General features: G+C 30.8%; 1 protein-coding gene across 1 annotated transcript; it reads left to right on the top strand.

The window, feature by feature from the left end:
* Window positions 1-13626: 13626 nt before the first annotated feature.
* LOC131656247 (putative B3 domain-containing protein At2g27410) lies at window positions 13627-14520 on the top strand. Its single transcript, XM_058926001.1, has one exon. The coding sequence runs from the start codon at window positions 13627-13629 to the stop codon at window positions 14518-14520; it is 894 nt and encodes a 297-aa protein (XP_058781984.1).
* The last annotated feature ends 7795 nt before the right edge of the window (window positions 14521-22315 follow it).

The following is a 22315-nucleotide window of genomic DNA, read 5'->3' as shown; positions in this document are numbered from 1 at the left end:
ATCTCTATTTCGAAAATGTATTTCTGAAGTAATTTTTTTTCAGATTTTTCTAGAATTCGGAGATACATCTCCGAAAAAATTGGAATTTTGGTTATTTCGGAGATGCATCTCCGAAATACCAAAAAAATTGGGATTTTGATTAATTCAGAAATGCATATCCAAAATAACCCCCAAAAAATGGTCAGAGGTTTTTTCGGATATGCATATCCGAAAATATCCCAAAAATTAAATTTTTTAGAATATTGATTAATTCATATATTATAAAATTGATATAATTTATAAGTTATAAATAATAATAATAATGATAATGATAATTATACGGTTGATATTTCTATTCTAATTTCAATTAAAATTAAAAAATAAATTTCATATTAATAGTTACTAATACTATAACTAATACACAATAATTATGATTATATAAAAATAAATACATTAATAATTATTCAGCAAAATTTTAAAATAAAAGAGATCAAATAAGGATAAAATTATTTACTATTTATTCATATTTTAATATAAATATTAAATTACATAGTTTTTCAAAATAATAAAATAAAAACTATAAAAATTATAAAAATTATTTTAATAATTAATTATGATAAAAAATCATTTTTCATTTAGTTTAAAAAAATTAAAAGAAAATTTTATCTTAATTTTATTTAATAAATAAATAAATTATATATTTAATTTTATATAATTTAAAATTTACTTATGAAATTAGAATATTTTTAATTTATATAAGTTAGTAAAATAATTTTTAACTTTAAAATAGTTTAAGAAATTTTGTTTATAAAATGATTTTTCATAACTATAAAATTGTTTTTGAAAATTAGTTTATAAAATAATTTTTTTATGTATAATAAAAAAAATAGAAAATAAATATCTTTATTATTATTATTATTAATTTTTTATATAAAAATAAAATGTTAATTTAAATATTTATTAGGTTAATATTATTATTATTATTATATCTTGATTATAATGATATATATTTAATAATATATTTTAATTAATATAATTAATTATACTATTAATTGTATTGATTCACCTTGATTTTATTTTTTTAATAATTATTGAATTTTTTCGGAAATGCATATCCGAAACATTCCAAGACCAAAAATTAGAATATTTCGGATATGAATCTCCGAAGGCAACCCCTCTCTCAAAAAAAGTTGATTTTGGAAATGGATCTCGAAAACACCTTTTTTGGTGTTTTCGGAAATACATCTCTGAAAACACCTTTTTTTGGTGTTTTCGGAAGTGTACTTCCGAAATCAACTTTTTATCAGAAAAAGTGATTTCAGAGATGCATCTCCAAAATATAGGGGCATTTTGAAAATTTTGCCACAGATTTTCAGGAAGGTAAGGGGTCTTTAAAGAAATTGTCAAAAGTAAATGAGTCCCAAAATAAGTAGGGTTTTAAAATAAAGACTCTTAAATTTTAAGTAAGGCCTCAAGGTCCAGACTTTTTCACAAAATATTTTTCATATAAATTAATTTTTTTATTTTTTATTAAAAAATTGATTTTTTTTTAATTTTTGAAAAAAAAACAGATTTTTTTATTTTGGAAATAATGATTTTTTATTTTCGAAAAAATTTGAATTTTTTATAATTTCGAAAAAAAAATTGTTTTTTTCGATAACAAATCGATTTTTATACTTTCGAAAAAAATCAATTTTTTCGATAAAAAAATTGGTTTTTTCTCGAAAAAGTCGACTTTTGATATTTTCGGCAAAAAATCAATTTTTTCCGGAAAATTCGACTTTTTATATTTTCGATAAAAAATCATTTTTCTTATAAAACTCGACTTTTTATATTTTTGACAAAAAGTCAACTTTTTATATTTTGGACAAAAAGATCGATTTTTTTCCGGAAATCTGACATAGTAAAAAAAAAACAACTCAAATGTGATATAGAGAACCCCCAAAGAATAAATAAACAAATCACTTTCTAAATCCTGAGCAATCACACAAACACATAACAAGCACAATTCAGCGAACTCACATACGGGCGTGAAACTCAATTGTAAATAAAAAATACCTTGTATACTGATGATCATCGAATATATATCTGTGAGAGCAGCGAAAAAATATGGCCTCCTTTAAAGAAATATGTCCATATACCAACAACCCAACCACTCCTTTAAAACACGACAATGTCGAGCAACAACAACCATTTTTAGCCAACAGTATAATGCCAATCAACCATAACTGACCTAAATTAAGGACCAATAACAAAATATAGAACCAATGTGTTGGACAAGTGACTATAAACACAAAAGTATGAAATTGTTTGATTTTGAAAGATAAATAATTGAAATATAAATAGATAACGGAATAGAAATATGCAATAGATATTTATAGAGGTTCGGTACAATGATTTGACATACTCTTTTCTCCAATAACTCCTTCTTAAGAGTTTCTACTACGAAGATATCCTAACCCAATAAAGTTTTTAACATGTTCGCCTCAATAACAAAACAAAATCTTTTCAAGTGGTTAAGCTCACAACCAAACAAAAAATTTGTCATAATGAAATTTTACAATAATGCGTTTACACCATATCCAAACACCTCACAGATTAAAGAATTCACTCTCAAGAGCATTAAAGCAATGTGAAGGAATAAAAAGAGAGAAAAGAGAGTGAGAGAACGGTATTAGAATACGTTTTTCAAGTGTAAAATGAAAGGAGGGAAAACCCTATATTTATAAGATAAAATGTGGCTCAAAAATGAAAAGATCCATCAGCCTTTTTAATGCTAATAATTGATTATTCAGTACAAAAATGGAAGGTTTATAAAATGTGTTGTTACTAATTGATCATAATACTTAATAATTGAATATGAGGTGCTACAAAAGAAATAATCATTTAAGCCTAAAATGCTAATCGATTATTTAGCGTAAACTACACTCATAATTTAATTTTTTTTAGCTAGTACTAGCTAGGCAAAAAAAAATTCCTGGTTGTTTTAATTAAATTAGAGATATTTTTCAACCATTAAAGAGTGTGTGCGTGTTTTGCCTTAGTAAATTTGATAGCTAGTCTTATACATTTACAGACACGGATCACTCGACTCAAACACGACAAGCTTTCACACTTCCTGTCTTTCACAACTATAGAGATTTAGGATCCCTTTCTATGTATATTTGACTTTAGCCCTTCACTGGAACCTTGAATCTTCTACCTGATGAGGCTTGAGATAAATCTTCATGATAAATATCTTTATTAGACTCACAGTTTGATCAGAGGTCTTCATTGTATCTACCTAACATTGCTTGACATTAAATGTTGTCCTCCAAATAAAGGCTTTGAGTTCTTGATCTCCAATCATCACCACTTGGTTGCCGCATCGAAGTGCTTTTATATTTTGATCTTCAAGAAACACAACTTTATCACCACTTAGATAAGCTTTGATATCTTGATCTTTAAGCTTAATAACCTGATCACCACATCAAATGATGACTTCACCTTATAGTATTGTCATCATCAAAACCAGATGGACTTGATCAACACTTTTGATGAATACTTCACTTTGGAGTGTTGTCATCATTAAAACCAAATAGAATGCTGCAAACATCATAGATGCAAGTACATAGATCCACACTCTCCCCATTTTTGATGATGACAACACATCCCTCAGGGAGGTGGACAGACAAAGAAAAACAAGGTTAGATATTTGAGTGGATGGGGGGTGTGTGTGTGTGTACATGATGCGAGTCAAATTATACAAATCCAGTGGATCTCAGTGATATGAGTATTTAAAGGAGATTCTTTAGAAGAGTGCCCATTTTCCCTTCCCCGCTCTCTCTCTCTCTCTCTCATTTATCTCTACCTCATCCTCTTACTAAACTTTCCCTTAACTGTATATGGACCACCGGCCGTAAATCGCTTTAGTCGGTTGGTCTTCCATACCTCACTATAGACCACCCTAGTACCACCACTAGGGCCACCACCTTCAAACAAACCTTCAACCAACTCTCAAGAACCCTAGGTTTAGAACATGAATCCTAAGAAAAATCAAGAACCCTAACCCTAATTAATAAGAACCCTAACTAGAAGAAGAACCCTAACCCTAATTAAGAAGATCTCTAACCTGCAATCTTAGACCCTACCTAGAAATCTTCATCTCTTCATCATGTTCATCATGATGAAGATGAACCTTCATCCTTGGACTTGAGCTAACCCTAATCAAGCTCAAAATCACACTAAACCTAGATCAAACCCAACTAAACCTAGCCTAAACCATATATCATAATGATCTAAACCCCAATTGGGTCCTCAAATCCATAAAATAAAAAATCAAAACCCAAATCGCCCCACAAAAAATCCTAGACTTAAGCAGCAATCCAATAACAAAAACACTAATACACATGTAAGCAACAAAGCCCAAACATACAAATAAAAATAGGAACACAAAAGAAAAGTATATAAGGACCAACCTACGGGAGAGGGATTTCCCCCGATGAGCAAAGCTAAACGTGCAAAGGTAAAAACTTTGTCCCTTTCTACTTATTTTCTCCTTTATGTTTTTTCCCTACTTCTTCTTTGTCTTATTCTCTCTTCTTTTTTTTTGTGAGGTACTACTGGATTAATGTAAGGATGATGAAAAGGGTTGGAGCTTTTTAGGGTTTAGTTGTTGTTGTTCTTCGATGTGAAGAGCAACAACTTTAGGATTTCTTTTGAGTCAAATTTGTAGTCCCTTTTTTCTGTTCATAAGGTTTTTTATTTATACTGTTAGAATTAGTTTTAAAGATTAATGTTTGATTTGTTAAGTTAGGAAAGATTGGGTGTGACTTTGTTAGTGATGTAATCTGATTCAATTAGGTTAAAAAGTTTTTGGGGCTTTCTGTATAATATTTGTCTCAATGAAACTTAATGCAAATATTTGATTTCAATTTGTGTAATTTTGATTCAATCTATTTTTAGCACTTTGGTCTGAAACGATTGGGTTAGGCGTGAATTTAAGGTTTGCGGACTTGGACCTTTGAACTTGACTGCTGACTCAATTAATTAAAAATTAATAATAAAAATAATAGTTAGAAAACTAATGGAAATTGAATCAATAAAATAATAGTTAAATGATTTTTTTATTTTTGGAACAACTTGTATGACATTTGTTTGTTTGATTTATTTTTTGTTGAAAGGGATGTGACTTCCATGTTTTGATGGTTCGAGAGTAACAACCTCTGTAAGATTCTACTACTTCTTCGACACTATATGATGTCTGCAAAGAGAGGATGCAATTGAAACTCAAATGGGATGCTTTCCCTTGAAATTTGACAGCACAGTCAAATTAACCAAACAACTACCCTGCCCCTGGTTAATATTAAAGAGGTTTTTCATACAGAAAGAAACACCAACTTCTAGGCTCAAAGGGGTTGACTAGGGATTAACTCCTTAACTCCTTATTTTTGGGGATTGAAATAATGCCCAACAAGTCTTACATCTTGAAGGTCAATACTACACAACCATTGACTCCTAACAACAAGTTCAAGGTTCTAGACGAAAGGTCCCAAGATTCACGAACCCTATTTGAAAATATTACCGCCATAATGACTACTCATTATACAATAATACCTTCAAGAGGATCTACTCTAGGTGGGATCTTTCTGACAACCAAGCGAGTCCTACGCCTCGAAGGCCAACACTACACAACCACCATCTTAAGCTTAGGTTTTTCTCGAACTCAAGTATATAACATTTCCTCACAATGTGCCAATAACCAAAAAGTTCTAACCATACCATACATGATTATACAATAGTTGAATATACACTAATGAAAGCACATAAAGATAAAGAAGCATAAAAGGAAATAAATAAACACGCTAAAAATCATCACAAACACAAACTAAAATAGGGTGGACCCGCTTAAGAGATTTTTTCCCCAGCTGTCGCAGCGTGAAAAATTCCCTAATGTAAGAAACAATAAAAATACAACCAAGTCGCCACCGAAGTTTAGGGAAAATATCATTTGAGCCCTTAAAAGAATAAAAAATGATTGTCTCAACCAAATTAGGGTTCGAGAGTCGATTATGCAAGGGCAAGGTATTAGCACCCCTCACATCTATTGTACTCAATAAGACCTATTTAGTTAGTTTTATGAAAGAGTGTTAGCGTGATGTTATTCTTTCCTTCTCAATTGATAACGTAATGATGCGAAAGGAGTTAACACAACAAAAATCATAGCATAAAGAAAGGCATAACATAACAAAAAGTCATAACGAAAGGCATAACATAACGAAAGGTAACGCGAATTGAGTTAACGTGCAGGAATAAACATAGCGTAACGCAACAGATCGTGTGAAACGTAAAGAAAAGATATAATGCAACGCAACAACAACGAAATGCAAAATGCTACACGTAAATACATAGAAACCAGTAAGTTGCTAACGCCAAAATGCGCTCATCCCAATCGAATTAAAAAGTATACAAGATTCGCAATATTAAGTTAACATAAGAAATAGCATCACACACGAATTGTCACATAAAGGCTTAACGCGTCGCAAGTAGTCGTACGATGTTGCTAACACGTTTTCAAAGCTCAGTCCAGTTTTGACATGTCAGAAGTAAAAATAAACCAGCACAACCATGAACATATGTTTATATTATTACAACAACATTACATAATTACAAACAACAGTCCAACAATGTCCAAAGAAATTAAACAAATACAGAAATACATAAATACTCGACTTAATCAGAATCCCAGAAATGAAATGCAACTTAAGCGAAACTGAAAGCCAGTCCTGAAATCTGGAACCAAATATGCAGAATCAACCAACTTTTTGAATAGAAAATGAACCAAACTTATTGGACCTGCAAAAAACCTGATGAACAATTGATGAAAACAAAATCAGGATCAGGTTTTAAAAAATGGTCCGCGATCGCGAAAACGGCTGCGACAAAATGGTTTTGGAAGATGCCAATACTGATACCATTATCACCATTTTTATATTCAAAAAGAAGTTATGGTTAATTCATATCGCGACGACCGCAATCAGCACCACCACACCTGTACCGACCCGATCACAACGAAATCGCGTCGCGACTGCAACCGTTTTTTAAAACCTTGATCAGGATGCTATGAAATTGTGTATGTTGTGGGAAATACAGAGAAGACATGTGAGGGAATGGTGGATCTGAAACGGAATAGAGTAGGCGGAGGAGGGAGTATGTTGTGCAATTTGGAACCAAATATTGATGGTGATGTGTTTCACGGTTGCAGGTTTGTGGATCAGTGAGGTTGGAATTGAAGTCGATGGTTTCACGGTAGGGGTTCATTTATTAAGTGTTGGAGATCAGAAGTGAATGGTAAAGGTTGGTTGTGGTGAATGTGAAAGAGTTTCGGTCGAAATAAGAAGGTTGTGTGTTGGAACTGTTTATGAGAGTATGGTGAGAGGGAGGTGAAGGGGATTTGTGGTGGTGATGATGTTGTTGAGAGGCGGATGAAGAGTGAGGTAGTAGGGATTGAAATTTTATGAACAAGGAAGGTGAGGTAACGATAGTTGGTGATCTGAAGGAGGTGGCACGGTTGAGTTGAAGCAAAGTAAAAATGGGTGGTGGAATAAGACGTTAGAGGGAGCTCACTGGTGGGTTTGGAGGTGGAAAGTGTAGCGGGGAAATTTGTGAGACTAAAGCCATTGATTGACTTAACTCATATTTTAAACAGAGTCGCCACCGCGCTTTATTGTTTCCAAAGGAAATGGGAGAAAGAGCAAAATAAAATCCATAGATGTTTTTAAAATCAAAACTAATAAACTTATCAGAGATTTGGGTACGGGGGTTTTTTATGCAAGGGGAAGGTTTTAAGCATCCCTCACATCTACGGTACTCCGTAGGAACCTTTTTATTATTTATTATTGTCATAAAATGCCTTTGTTTTTTTGTTTGTTTAAATAGAGTGGGAGGATGGGAAAAGAAGATTTTAAAAGTGAGCTCGATAAGATATAGCATCTTAGGCCTACATACCCCTTAAGTGCAATAAGGAAGTCAGAGCTTTTGTAGTTCCTCTTAAAAGGAAAATAAAAGGCCAAGTGGCAAAATTCTTTTTGGGTGTTGTGCTTTAACAATACTCAACGGGTTTTTTAAAATGTTAAGCTTTAACAATACTTAACAAGTTTTTATAAAATATGCCAAGCTTTAACAATACAAGGCAAGGTTTGGTTTTAAAAGAAGTTGGTTGAGCTTTAACAATACAAAACCAAGGGGTTGAGCTTTGATAATACAAAATCATTTTAAAATAACTGGGGTGCAAAGCTTTAACAATAATAAGCATAAAGTAAAAGAGTTTGGAAGAGAGAATGAGTACCTTGACAATTTGTAGTCAATACCATTCCCATCCCTTTGAATATTTAGCAACAACTTAAGCAATCAATCATGAATACCTCAAGTGATGTGTGTGATAACATGTGTATCATAAATGTAAAAAAGTGAGTATAACAAAGAGATCAATGTATAAGACTCAAATATAAATGGTGATGGACAAAAGGATACCATACCTCAAGATCATTGCATGTGTGAATGAATATGATGTGATGATGGATGGATAATATCTCATGCATATGGGTTAGTAAACAATGTATAACAGATCTGGTTTAATGATCCAGATAGCTTCCCTAACCCTCAAGGAATGTATTAATGTGCTTAGAATGGATTGAGACCTCCTAAAACTTCTTCCCCGACCTCAACTGCAACTGAGCCAAATGCATATGGTGGATGTTGATTCTGTGATTACAGATGTGAAAATAGTGTTTGGAAAGCTTCTATAGGTGGTATATTATGTGTTTGAATGCTCAAAAGAGTCTAAGATATCTTGTGTAGCTCAACTCGACTCGATGTGCAAATGGTGAAAGTAAAAATGGAGGGTAGTGAAACTGTGGTTACAGATGCAATGTGAGGGTTGCTATAGCTTCTATGAAGTGTATGGATGATGTTTGAATGCTTGTTTGACACTGAACACGCTTAGAATTCAAAATGATCCAATTTATGCAAATGACCAATTTTGAGATTTTTGGATGAGAGGGTGAGTTTGAAAATTAAGGTGTGTCTGTTGCAAGAGGAAAAACCCTCTATTTATAGGCCAAAATTCGGGTTTGTGGGTGAAGGAATCAGGTTTGGTGATCACATGTTCAAGTTATCCCACTTTGATTCTTGGTGAAGGAACATGAAAGTTATGGTTCGCATGGTGAAGTACCAACTTTAAGCATGCTTGAGAGAGCCTTTTCTGCATCATAAGAGGTTGCTTGCTGAGTTTAAAATGCTTTTGGATCAGAAGCAATAATGTAGTGGCTCAATGGTACTTATGTTTGTGATTAAAGCTTCTTTTTCAAAATGGAAGTCACCACTTTTTGCTAAAAATGGAATGAACAATTGGATAATGCTTGAAACACTTGGATTATAGCTCAAAAGAGTGTAATCTTCTGATTATGGTGGCTTGAACAAGTTAGAGGACATGTAATTCTTTGATCTTGCAGATTTGGATAATCTTGCACCTTAACTTTCATGTTCATGACTTGGTTTCAAGGGTCATGATGCCATCTTCCCAAATCCGATTCTCTCAACTCAAGCATTGGAATTTTGTGCTAATGGTCTCTATGGAAAGCTTGAATCAAGGACTGCAATTCACTTTTTGGAAGTTTCTTTAAAATCAGTTTGGATCTTAGTGAAAAGTTGTCATGAAGTTGGAAGAAAACTAGGTTTTTAACCTTGAAAAATTTGCCCAGTGTTGGACAGATCTTCATGAGCCCATAACTCTCAAATGATGCATTTTTTGGGAAAAAGTTATTGTTACAAAGTTGTAGCTTTGAACAAGATCTACAACTTTCATGTTGGAAGTTTTTACAAATTCCTCTTGGATCTTGATGTTCCAAATTGGTGCCTTATATGCATAAAACACTTAGAAAATTCTAAGTTTTTTAATTTTGACTTTTGTTGACTTTTTGATTCATGATTGATTTTCTTGATCTTCTTTAATCAAATGAATTTAATAACCATATGTTCATGATTTTGATCTTCAAAAGTCCATGGTTGACCAAATGTCTCAAAAGTCAAAGGTAGTCTTGGACAATTGACTTTTTCCAAATGAATTGTATTCTTGTAAATACCAATTGAATCAAGCTCTTCCAATCAAATGAATGACATGAGTGGATTATAATTAGGCATTGGAGATTCTTGAATCATGTTTTGAGATATGGAACCATGTAAGGATTAAAAGTCAACTCCCCAGATGAATTAGGTCAAAAGCCCTAATTTGTGCACCAGATGAAATTGGAAGTTGTTATTCTTGAATTGAACCACTCTTGGACTTTGATTTTGATGAGGGGAATCACTTGAGCATATGAAAATGTTTAAGCTCCTTTGTGGGCATCAAAACCCTAATTTTCCTGAGTCTCCTTGATCAGTCACCTACCTTGGGAAATAAGCAACAAGCAAAACACAAATCTTTTTTTGTATATTTTCGATTAGTAAATGACATATGAACAATGATGATGATGATGATGATAATTATGATCATACTATTCTCAAATTGAGGTGGGATCGCAGGGTCAAAATTTGGGGTACAAAAGAAAGGAAGGTTGCTTCCAGTGGAAGGATGTCAGAAATGATGTGGAAAGGAAGAGATGCATATTGGTTTCAGTGTGAGCGTAGTCACGATGAAGAAGAAAATATCTTCTTTTCTCTTCCCTTTTTGCCTTTTTTTATTTTTCTTTCTTTTCTATTTTTTTTAAACTGATTTTGATTGGTAGAATGAATTTAGAGGCTGAGTCTATTGGTTGTCTGCATCTTAATTTCCATAATTCCTTAAATACTCACCTTTAGCGTTTTTGGTGTACACTCAAATGACCCATTTGCCCTTATTAATTTAATTATTTCTTTGTCAATCTAAACCAAAATTAAAAGGATAAATAAACTAACACAAAATAATATTTTTGTTTTTATTTTTTCAAATAAAAAAAAAGAACCAAAATGAACCGAAGCAAATAAAATGTGAGTGCGCGCATGGCCGAAAAATAAAATAAATCCACCGAGTTAAATTACGTGCAATAAATTTCTAAAATATACCGGTTCAGATCAAAATTACAATTAAAAATACTCGGATAAAAAGGCTACGATTGTATAAAATGCGAATGCGCGCAAATCTGGAAAAATTAAATGAGTACACCAAAATGACCTAAGTGTGTCGTGGTTTAGTAAAACTGTTCGGTGCAAGTCCAAACTAAAAAAATTCCGCCCGCTAATTTCACGCGTGATTGAAAATTGCTTCTACAGGTCTGTCTGCAAAACTGAAACTTTATTTCGAACAAAATAGAATAAAGCTAGTTAGCTCAATAATAAATTAATTTGAACAAAATTGAGGCATGACAAGGATGAAACATATCAGATATTATATTTCTGGCTATGATTTTGTAGCCATTTTGATACATGCTAATTTTAAATATATACTTGTGTTTGTATAAGAAATCCATCTGTAAGTCGGTATTATTATTTATATCTAGGTAGATACTATGTTTATAAGTAGGGTATAAATGAAATTAAATATAATATAATTATGCCCCCACTAGGGATTTTAATTTGCATCTGTTAATGGAGATTCATGTGGAGATTATCTGTTTGGAGCACCAAAGTTGGAGATATTTTTCCCGCGCGGACGGGGATGGAGGAAAAAATTCTCCCGATGACACTTTGAGGCGGGGATTGGGAAAGTACCCTCCGCCCCGTGGATTCCCCGACTCCCACCATATTATTTAACTTTTATATTTTGTATATTATATAATAATATAATTAAAAAAGTTTACATAAAAATATTAATTAGAAAATCAAGAGTCATTAGTGTAACATTTTATTTTTATGTGTTATTGTATAATGTATTGTCTCACTACCCAAGTACCTAACTCTAGAAAGTGCATCCAATACATAAAATGTACACACCGTCTCCTCATTTTCTTGTCTCCATTATCTTTGTCTCCTCCATTCATCATCCTTTTTGTTCTCTTCATCATCAGAACAGTCACTCTCTTTGTTCATTGTGATTATGGTAATTACTCTTTAAATATATGGTATTAACGAAATACTAATGTCATAGTTTTGATCAAAAAGTATAGAAATTTTCTTAAGATTCGATCTCCATTAATCTCCATAGGGATCTGTGGAGATGGGGGGGAAATATTCTCCTGTGGCAGAGATTGGGGATGGAGAATAAATTGAGAGTGGGGCGGGGAGCAGGGAAGCATCCTCCGAGCATTCCCTTCCTCGTTGACATCTCTACCTCCCCCCCCCCCACACACACACACACACACATTTTTTTGTAAACGGGGCGGACATATGCCCATTCGCCACCCTAGTAAGAATTACTACATAAGGCGATGATCACAAAGAGAAAGAGATATACAATTCATAAAGCATCTAACTGAGACATTATTGCTCTTTGATGGTAAAGTTATCACTGATGTAGTTTTACGAGTATAATATTTATGCGGTTCGGTTTAGATCAATTTTGAAAATCAGTACAAAATTTGACTTGATCTAAATGATTTTTATAAAAGAGAATCCAAATAAAACTATTAAAAATTTTACAATTTTCAACCTTTTATTTAAATCGGTTTAAATTTAAATATGGATGTTTTTAAGTATCTCATTTGATTGAGGATGACTCGAAAAATGTAGAGGGAATTTGTTAAAATTAAGAATAGTGATGGTTGTCTGCTAAATTCATTTAATATATATATATATATATATATATATATATATATATATATATATATATATATATATATATATATATATATATATATATATATATATATATATATATATATATATATATATGACTCATATAGTTGTAATGACAATAAATTGAGAATAAATATAAATATAAATGTAAACAGAAAATAATTATAAATAGAAATTCAGTTTTTAAATAATAATAATAATAATATTAATAATAAATAATCAAATGTTATAAATATATAAACATAATAATAAATAATTATTTTAATTATTTAACAAAAAATTATTAATTTAAAACAATTTATATACAAAGTTGATATAATTAACTCCTATTATTTTTATTTAGGAGTTTGATAAAATTTAGCGGAATAAAAAGTACAAAAACGGAATGGAAAGTAAAAGAGATAAATATTTAGTAGAAAATTTTACTTGTATTTCAAAATAAACTAAGTGTTCAAAAAATTCAGTGTTAAAATTATGTCACACGTATTGGTTGAAAAAATTTAAATATAAATTTTAGGTTGATTTTGTTTCATTACTTTATAAAATGTTGAATTGAGTCATTAGAATAAAGGAGAATTAATTCAGATTTAAGATTAACTTTTTTTTTTGGTAACAAAATTTAGCCTATTATAAAGGAGAATTGAAATATATCATTGTAACAGAAATTATCTAACGATAGTTATTTAAAATTAAAAAAATAGCTCAATAGAACAAAATAAATTCATTGCAACAGATTATCGAGATTTTTGGATCAAATCTTTTTTAAATTGCGATATATGATAAGATATTATATGATTCAGTTTTTAATTTTAAATCTTCATAATCATTATAAATACACACTTGATCAACACTTAAAATCACAATATTTATCAACACATTACGGAACAAGAAAAGAAACCAATGTCCATGAAGAAGAACACTGCAGAGTTACAAAATCCAGAAATTATGATGCAAAAGAAAGCTATGGCTATTGAGAAGATCAATGCATATATGCAAAAGTTGAAAACAATGGAAAAGAAATTTGATCCACTATCTCATTTTTCTTTGCATAGAGTGTTATCTCAAGAGTCTCCACAATTTTATACCGAAGATGAGTTAGCACAAATAGAGAAAATCAATCACATTGTGTGTCAAGAAGCAAATCTCCTTCTTATTTCACAAAGTAGAGTGAAAAAAGTAGAAGTCAATGACAAAAAAAGGTGTCGTTCAAGTAACGAAGATATCATGTCTGATGGAGGAAGAAGAGTGAAATCAAAGTCTACAATTAAGAGAAAACCAATAATTCGCAAAAAAGAAACTGTGCTATCACCGCCACCAGAATTGCCTAATCATGTTAATAACATGATCAAAGTGTTGAATGGTAGTGATATTAAATATATCATGTGCAAGGAATTGTATAAAACTGATCTCAACCCTAACAACAATCGTCTTTCAATGCCAATTTCACAAATCAAGTATGATTTTCTCACAGAAATAGAAAAAACATCCTTGAAAACAAGGGATCAAGAAGGAAAACCGTTTGGTTTAAAAGTGACTGTGCTAGATCCTTGTTTTAACGAGTTCTCACTGTCTTTGAAGAAGTGGGACATGACGAGTACTAGTATTTATAATCTTCATCCTGGTTGGACACCTGTTTTGTTGAAAAATAATTTTAAAGAGCATCAAAAACTTGACATTTGGTCATTTAGAGTTAACGGCAAGTTGCACCTTTTACTCAATGATAACGAGTCACAAGAAATTGAAAAAGATAAAGAGCTGAAGAATTCAACTGCTGTTTCGAAAACGGAAGAATAATGAAGTGAAGATTGCTAAGAGTTTTGATTAATTTTTTATGCCCATAGGCTTGTGTTGAGTTATATGTATGCTTCGTTGAAGACTAATATGGTTGTTATTATCGTTTCTTTTGTTAGATTTCATATTCTTTAATAGAGTAAGCTTTCTGCTTTTTTTCAACCAAAACATATTACCATCAATGAATTTAATTTCTATGCTCTTTTTCATATGTAGTTAATCATAATTTTTAATTTAATTATAATATTTTCCATTTAAATTTGGGGCACATTAAGTGTTTTGTCAAAGCAGAAGAGTAGGGATTTAAAAACAATCATAAGTTATCGGATTTTGTAGTTATAAAAATGTGGATTGCTGAAAGAGGTCATCCATCACGTTAGTGGATAATTGATTTAAGAGACTATCTTTTGTATGCATTCATTGGTGGCTTTCTTTGATGCATTTGTTCTTGTTTCTTTGAAAAATAGATTCTAGACCATATAGACTGTTAGCCATAAAACATATTAATCTTTGTTGCATTCCATGTTTAGGGAATTGCTTCTCCCGTGAGGGTTTCTAATATGTAACTTCCTTAAAAAAAAATCCATCAAGTAGAATTTGCATCCTATTAAATTTAATTTTTAATTAATATGTAATCAATTTTTGAATAATTGATTAATATCTAATTTATTTTAACACAATTTGAGTTAGTAAATTTAGTAGTTTTTTCAAATAAATTTTTTTTTATTATTTAAGCAGTTATACTATATTTTAAGTACGATTAGGAATGATAGAAAGTGAGTCAATCATCATCTGTAACACCTAAATAGATGATGGAAAATAACTAGAGGAAAATTTAAAGGGTTAGGGGTAATATTTAAGATCCTCAAAATATAAGGAGCTTAAATGTTTAAGAGTAAGAGATTTTTTTACAGATGGACAACCTCCAGCTAAAACTAAAAAATATCTCTATTTCGAAAATGCATTTCTGAAGTAATTTTTTTTCAGATTTTTCAAGAATTCGGAGATACATCTCCGAAAAAATTGGAATTTTGGTTATTTCGGAGATGCATCTCCGAAACACCAAAAAAATTGAGATTTTGATTAATTCAGAAATGCATATCCAAAATAACCCCCTAAAAAATGGTCAGAGGTTTTTTCGGATATGCATATCCGAAAATATCCCAAAAATTAAATTTTTTAGAATATTGATTAATTCATATATTATAAAATTGATATAATTTATAAGTTATAAATAATAATAATAATGATAATGATAATTATACGGTTGATATTTCTATTCTAATTTCAATTAAAATTAAAAAATAAATTTCATATTAATAGTTACTAATACTATAACTAATACACAATAATTATGATTATATAAAAATAAATACATTAATAATTATTCAGCAAAATTTTAAAATAAAAGAGATCAAATAAGGATAAAATTATTTACTATTTATTCATATTTTAATATAAATATTAAATTACATAGTTTTTCAAAATAATAAAATAAAAACTATAAAAATTATATTAATTATTTTAATAATTAATTATGATAAAAAATCATTTTTCATTTAGTTTAAAAAAATTAGAAGAAAATTTTATATTAATTTTATTTAATAAATAAATAAATTATATATTTAATTTTATATAATTCAAAATTTACTTATGAAATTAGAATATTTTTAGTTTATATAAGTTAGTAAAATAATTTTTAACTTTAAAATAGTTTAAGAAATTTTGTTTATAAAATGATTTTTCATAACTATAAAATTGTTTTTGAAAATTAGTTTATAAAATAATTTTTTTATGTATAATAAAAAAATAGAAAATAAATATCTTTATTATTATTATTATTATTAATTTTTTATATAAAAATAAAATGTTAATTTAAATATTTATTAGGTTAATATTATTATTATTATATCTTGATTATAATTATATATATTTAATAATATATTTTAATTAATATAATTAATTATACTATTAATTGTATTGATTCACCTTGATTTTATTTTTTTAATAATTATTGAATTTTTTTGAAAATGCATATCCGAAACATTCCAAGACAAAAAATTAGAATATTTCGGATATGAATCTCCGAAGGCAACCCCTCTCTCAAAAAAAATTTGATTTCGGAAATGGATCTCGAAAACACCTTTTTTGGTGTTTTCGGAAATACATCTCCGAAAACACTTTTTTCTTGGTGTTTTCGGAAGTGTACTTCCGAAATCAACTTTTTATCAGAAAAAAGTGATTTCAGAGATGCATCTTCGAAATATAGGGGTATTTTGAAAATTTCGCCACAGATTTTCAGGAAGGTAGGGGGTCTTTAAAGAAATTGTCAAAAGTAAATAAGTCCCAAAATAAGTAGGGTTTTAAAATAAAGACTCCTAAATTTTAAGTAAGGCTTCAAGGTCCAAACTTTTTCACAAAATATTTTTCATATAAATTAATTTTTTTATTTTTATTAAAAAATTGATTTTTTTTTTATTTTTGAAAAAAAAACAGATTTTTTTATTTTGGAAATAATGATTTTTTATTTTCGAAAAAATTCGAATTTTTTATAATTTCGAAAAAAAATTGTTTTTTTCGATAACAAATCGATTTTTTTACTTTCGAAAAAAATCAATTTTTTCTCGAAAAAGTCGACTTTTGATATTTTCGGCAAAAAATCAATTTTTTCCGGAAAATTCGACTTTTTATATTTTCGATAAAAAATCATTTTTTTCTTAGAAAAGTCGACTTTTTATATTTTTGACAAAAAGTCAACTTTTTATATTTTGGACAAAAAGATCGATTTTTTTTTTCGGAAATCTGACATAGTAAAAAAAAACAACTCAAATGTGATATAGAGAACCCCCAAAGAATAAATAAACAAATCACTTTCTAAATCCTGAGCAATCACACAAACACATAACAAGCACAATTCAGCAAACTCACATACGGGCGTGAAACTCAATTGTAAATAAAAAATACCTTGTATACTGATGATCATCGAATATATATCTGTGAGAGCAGCGAAAAAATCTGGCCTCCTTTATAGAAATATGTCCATATACCAACAACCCAACCACTCCTTTAAAACACGACAATGTCGAGCAACAACAACCATTTTTAGCCAACAGTATAATGCCAATCAACCATAACTGACCTAAATTAAGGACCAATAACAAAATATAGAACCAATGTGTTGGACAAGTGACTATAAACACAAAAGTATGAAAGTGTTTGAAAATTGAAAGATAAATAATTGAAATATAAATAGATAACGGAATAGAAATATGCAATAGATATTTATAGAGGTTCGGTACAATGATTTGACATACTCTTTTCTCCAATAACTCCTTCTTAAGAGTTTCTACTACGAAGATATCCTAACCCAATAAAGTTTTTAACATGTTCGCCTCAATAACAAAACAAAATCTTTTCAAGTGGTTAAGCTCACAACCAAACAAAAAATTTGTCATAATGAAATTTTACAATAATGCGTTTACACCATATCCAAACACCTCACAGATAAAAGAATTCACTCTCAAGAGCATTAAAGCAATGTGAAGGAATAAAAAGAGAGAAAAGAGAGTGAGAGAACGGTATTAGAATACGTTTTTCAAGTGTTAAATGAAAGGAGGGAAAACCCTATATTTATAAGATAAAATGTGGCTCAAAAATGAAAAGATCCATCAGCCTTTTTAATGCTAATAATTGATTATTCAGTACAAAAATGGAAGGTTTATAAAATGTGTTGTTACTAATTGATCATAATACTTAATAATTGAATATGAGGTGCTACAAAAGAAATAATCATTTAAGCCTAAAATGCTAATCGATTATTTAGTGTAAACTACACTCATAATTTAATTTTTTTTAGCTAGTACTAGCAAGGCAAAAAAAATTTCCTGGTTGTTTTAGTAAAATTAGAGATACTTTTCAACCATTAAAGAGTGTGTGTGTGTTTTGCCTTAGTAAATTTGATAGCTAGTCTTATACATTTACAGACACGGATAACTCGACTCAAACACGACAAGCTTTCACACTTCCTGTCTTTCACAACTATAGAGATTTAGGATCCCTTTCTATGTATATTTGACTTTAGCCCTTCACTGGAACCTTGAATCTTCTACCTGACGAGGCTTGAGATAAATCTTCATGATAAATATCTTTATTAAACTCACGGTTTGATCAGAGGTCTTCATTGTATCTACCTAACGTTGCTTGACATTAAATGTTGTCCTCCAAATAAAGGCTTTGAGTTCTTGATCTCCAAGCATCACCACTTGGTTGCCGCATCGATGTGCTTTTATATTTTGATCTTCAAGAAACACAACTTTATCACCACTTAGATAAGCTTTGATATCTTGATCTTTAAGCTTAATAACCTGATCACCACATCAAATGATGACTTCACCTTATAGTATTGTCATCATCAAAACCAGATGGACTTGATCAACACTTCTGATGAATACTTCACTTTGGAGTGTTGTCATCATTAAAACCAAATAGAATGTTGCAAACATCATAGATGCAAGTACATAGATCCACACTCTCCCCATTTTTTATGATGACAACACATCCCTTAGGGAGGTGGACAGACAAAGAAAAACAAGGTTAGATATTTGAGTGGATGGGGGGGTGTGTGTGTACATGATGCGAGTCAAATTATACAAATCCAGTGGATCTCAGTGATATGAGTATTTAAAGGAGATTCTTTAGAAGAGGGCCCATTTTCCTTTCCCCGCTCTCTATCTCTCTCTCTCTCTCTCTCTCATTTATCTCTACCTCATCCTCTTACTAAACTTTCCCTTAACTGTATATGGACCACCGGCCGTAAATCGCTTTAGTCGGTTGGTCTTCCATACCTCACTATAGACCACCCTAGTACCACCACTAGGGCCACCACCTTCAAACAAACCTTCAACCAACTCTCAAGAACCCTAGGTTTAGAACATGAATCCTAAGAAAAATCAAGAACCCTAACCCTAATCAATAAGAACCCTAACTAGAAGAAGAACCCTAACCCTAATTAAGAAGAACTCTAACCTGCAATCTTAGACCCTACCTAGAAATCTTCATCTCTTCATCATGTTCATCATGATGAAGATGAACCTTCATCCTTGGCCTTGAGCTAACCCTAATCAAGCTCAAAATCACACTAAACCTATATCAAACCCAACTAAACCTAGCCTAAACCATATATCATAATGATCTAAACCCCAATTGGGCCCTCAAATCCATAAAACAAAAAATCAAAACCCAAATCGCTCCACAACAAATCCTAGACTTAAGCAGCGATCCAATAACAAAAACACTAATACACATGTAAGCAACAAAGCCCAAACATACAAATAAAAATAGGAACACAAAAGAAAAGTATATAAGGACCAACCTACGGGAGCGGGATTTCCCCCGATGAGCAAAGCTAAACGTGCAAAGGTAAAAACTTTGTCCCTTTCTACTTATTTTCTCCTTTATGTTTTTTCCCTACTTCTTCTTTGTCTTATTCTCTCTTTTTTTTTTTGTGAGGTACTACAGGATTAATGCAAGGATGATGAAAAGGGTTGGAGCTTTTCAGGGTTTAGTTGTTGTTGTTCTTCGATGTGAAGAGCAACAACTTTAGGATTTCTTTTGAGTCAAATTTGTAGTCCCTTTTTCTGTTCATTAGGTTTTTTATTTATACTGTTAGAATTAGTTTTAAAGATTAATGTTTGATTTGTTAAGTTAGGAAAGATTGGGTGTGACTTTGTTAGTGATGTAATCTGATTCAATTAGGTTAAAAAGTTTTTGGGGCTTTATGTATAATATTTGTCTCAATGAAACTTAATGAAAATATTTGATTTCAATTTGTGTAATTTTGATTCAATCTATTTTTAGCACTTTGATCTGAAACGATTGGGTTAGGCGTGAATTTAAGGTTTGCGGACTTGGACCCTTGAACTTGACTGCTGACTCAATTAATTAAAAATTAATAATAAAAATAATAGTTAGAAAACTAATGGAAATTGACTCAATAAAATAATAGTTAAATGATTTTTTATTTTTGGAACAACTTGTATGACATTTGTTTGTTTGATTTATTTTTTTTTGAAAGGGATGTGACTTCCATGTTTTGATGGTTCGAGAGTAACAACCTCTGTAAGATTCTACTACTTCTTCGACACTATATGATGTCTGCAAAGAGAGGATGCAATTGAAACTCAAATGGGATGCTTTCCCTTGAAATTTGACAGCACAATCAAATTAACAAAATAACTACCCTGCCCCTGGTTAATATTAAAGAGGTTTTTCATACAGAAAGAAACACCAACTTCTAGGCTCAAAGGGGTTGACTAGGGATTAACTCCTTAACTCCTTATTTTTGGGGATTGAAATAATGCCCAACAAGTCTTACATCTTGAAGGTCAATACTACACAACCATTGACTCCTAACAACAAGTTCAAGGTTCTAGACGAAAGGTCCCAAGATTCACGAACCCTATTTGAAAATATTACCGCCATAATGACTACTCATTATACAATAATACCTTCAAGAGGATCTACTCTAGGTGGGATCTTTTTGACAACCAAGCGAGTCCTACGTCTCGAAGGCCAACACTACACAACCACCATCTTAAGCTTAGGTTTTTCTCGAACTCAAGTATATAACATTTCCTCACAATGTGCCTATAACCAAAAAGTTCCAACCATACCATACATGATTATACAATAGTTGAATATACACTAATGAAAGCACATAAATATAAAGAAGCATAAAAGGAAATAAATAAACACGCTAAAAATCATCACAAACACAAACTAAAATAGGGTGGACCCGCTTAAGAGATTTATCCCCAACTGACGCAGCGTGAAAAATTCCCTAATGTAAGAAACAATAAAAATACAACCAAGTCGCCACCGAAGTTTAGGGAAAATATCATTTGAGCCCTTAAAAGAATAAAAAATGATTGTCTCAACCAAATTAGGGTTCGAGAGTCGATTATGCAAGGGCAAGGTATTAGCACCCCTCACATCTATTGTACTCAATAAGACCTATTTAGTTAGTTTTATGAAAGTGTTAGCGTGATGTTATTCTTTCCTTCTCAATTGATAACGTAATGATGCGAAAGGAGTTAACACAACAAAAATCATAGCATAAAGAAAGGCATAACATAACAAAAAGGCATAGCGAAAGGCATAACATAACGAAAGGTAACGCGAATTGAGCGAATTGAGTTAACGTGCAGGAATAAACATAGCGTAACGCAACAGATCATGTGAAACGTAAAGAAAAGATATAATGCAACGCAACAACAACGAAATGCAAAATGCCACACGTAAATACATAGAAACCAGTAAGTTGCTAACGCCAAAATGCGCTCATCCCAATCGAATTAAAAAGTATATAAGATTCGCAATATTAAGTTAACATAAGAAATAGCATCACACACGAATTGTCACATAAAGGCTTAACGCGTCGCAAGTAGTCGTACGATGTTGCTAACACATTTTTAGAGCTCAGTCCAGTTTTGACATGTCAGAAGTAAAAATAAACCAGCACAACCACGAACATATGTTTATATTATTACAACAACATTACATAATTACAAACAAGAGTCCAACAATGTCCAAAGAAATTAAACAAATACAGAAATACATAAATACTCGACTTAATCAGAATCCCAGAAGTGAAATGCAACTTAAGCGAAACCGAAAGCCAGTCCTGAAATCTGGAACCAAAAATGCAGAATCAACCAACTTCTTGAATAGAAAATGAACCAAACTTATTGGACCTGCAAAAAACCTGATGAACAATTGATGAAAACAAAATCAGGATCAG

This window comes from Vicia villosa, linkage group LG1 (assembly GCF_029867415.1).
Source record: "Vicia villosa cultivar HV-30 ecotype Madison, WI linkage group LG1, Vvil1.0, whole genome shotgun sequence".
Classification (NCBI taxonomy): domain Eukaryota; kingdom Viridiplantae; phylum Streptophyta; class Magnoliopsida; order Fabales; family Fabaceae; genus Vicia; species Vicia villosa.
Note: the sequence above shows the minus strand (reverse complement) of the source record. Positions and strands in the feature narration are given on the sequence as shown.

Excerpts from the sequence above, each read along its gene's own strand:
- LOC131656247 (XM_058926001.1), top strand. The coding sequence starts at position 13,627 with ATGTCCATGAAGAAGAACACTGCAGAGTTACAAAATCCAGAAATTATG.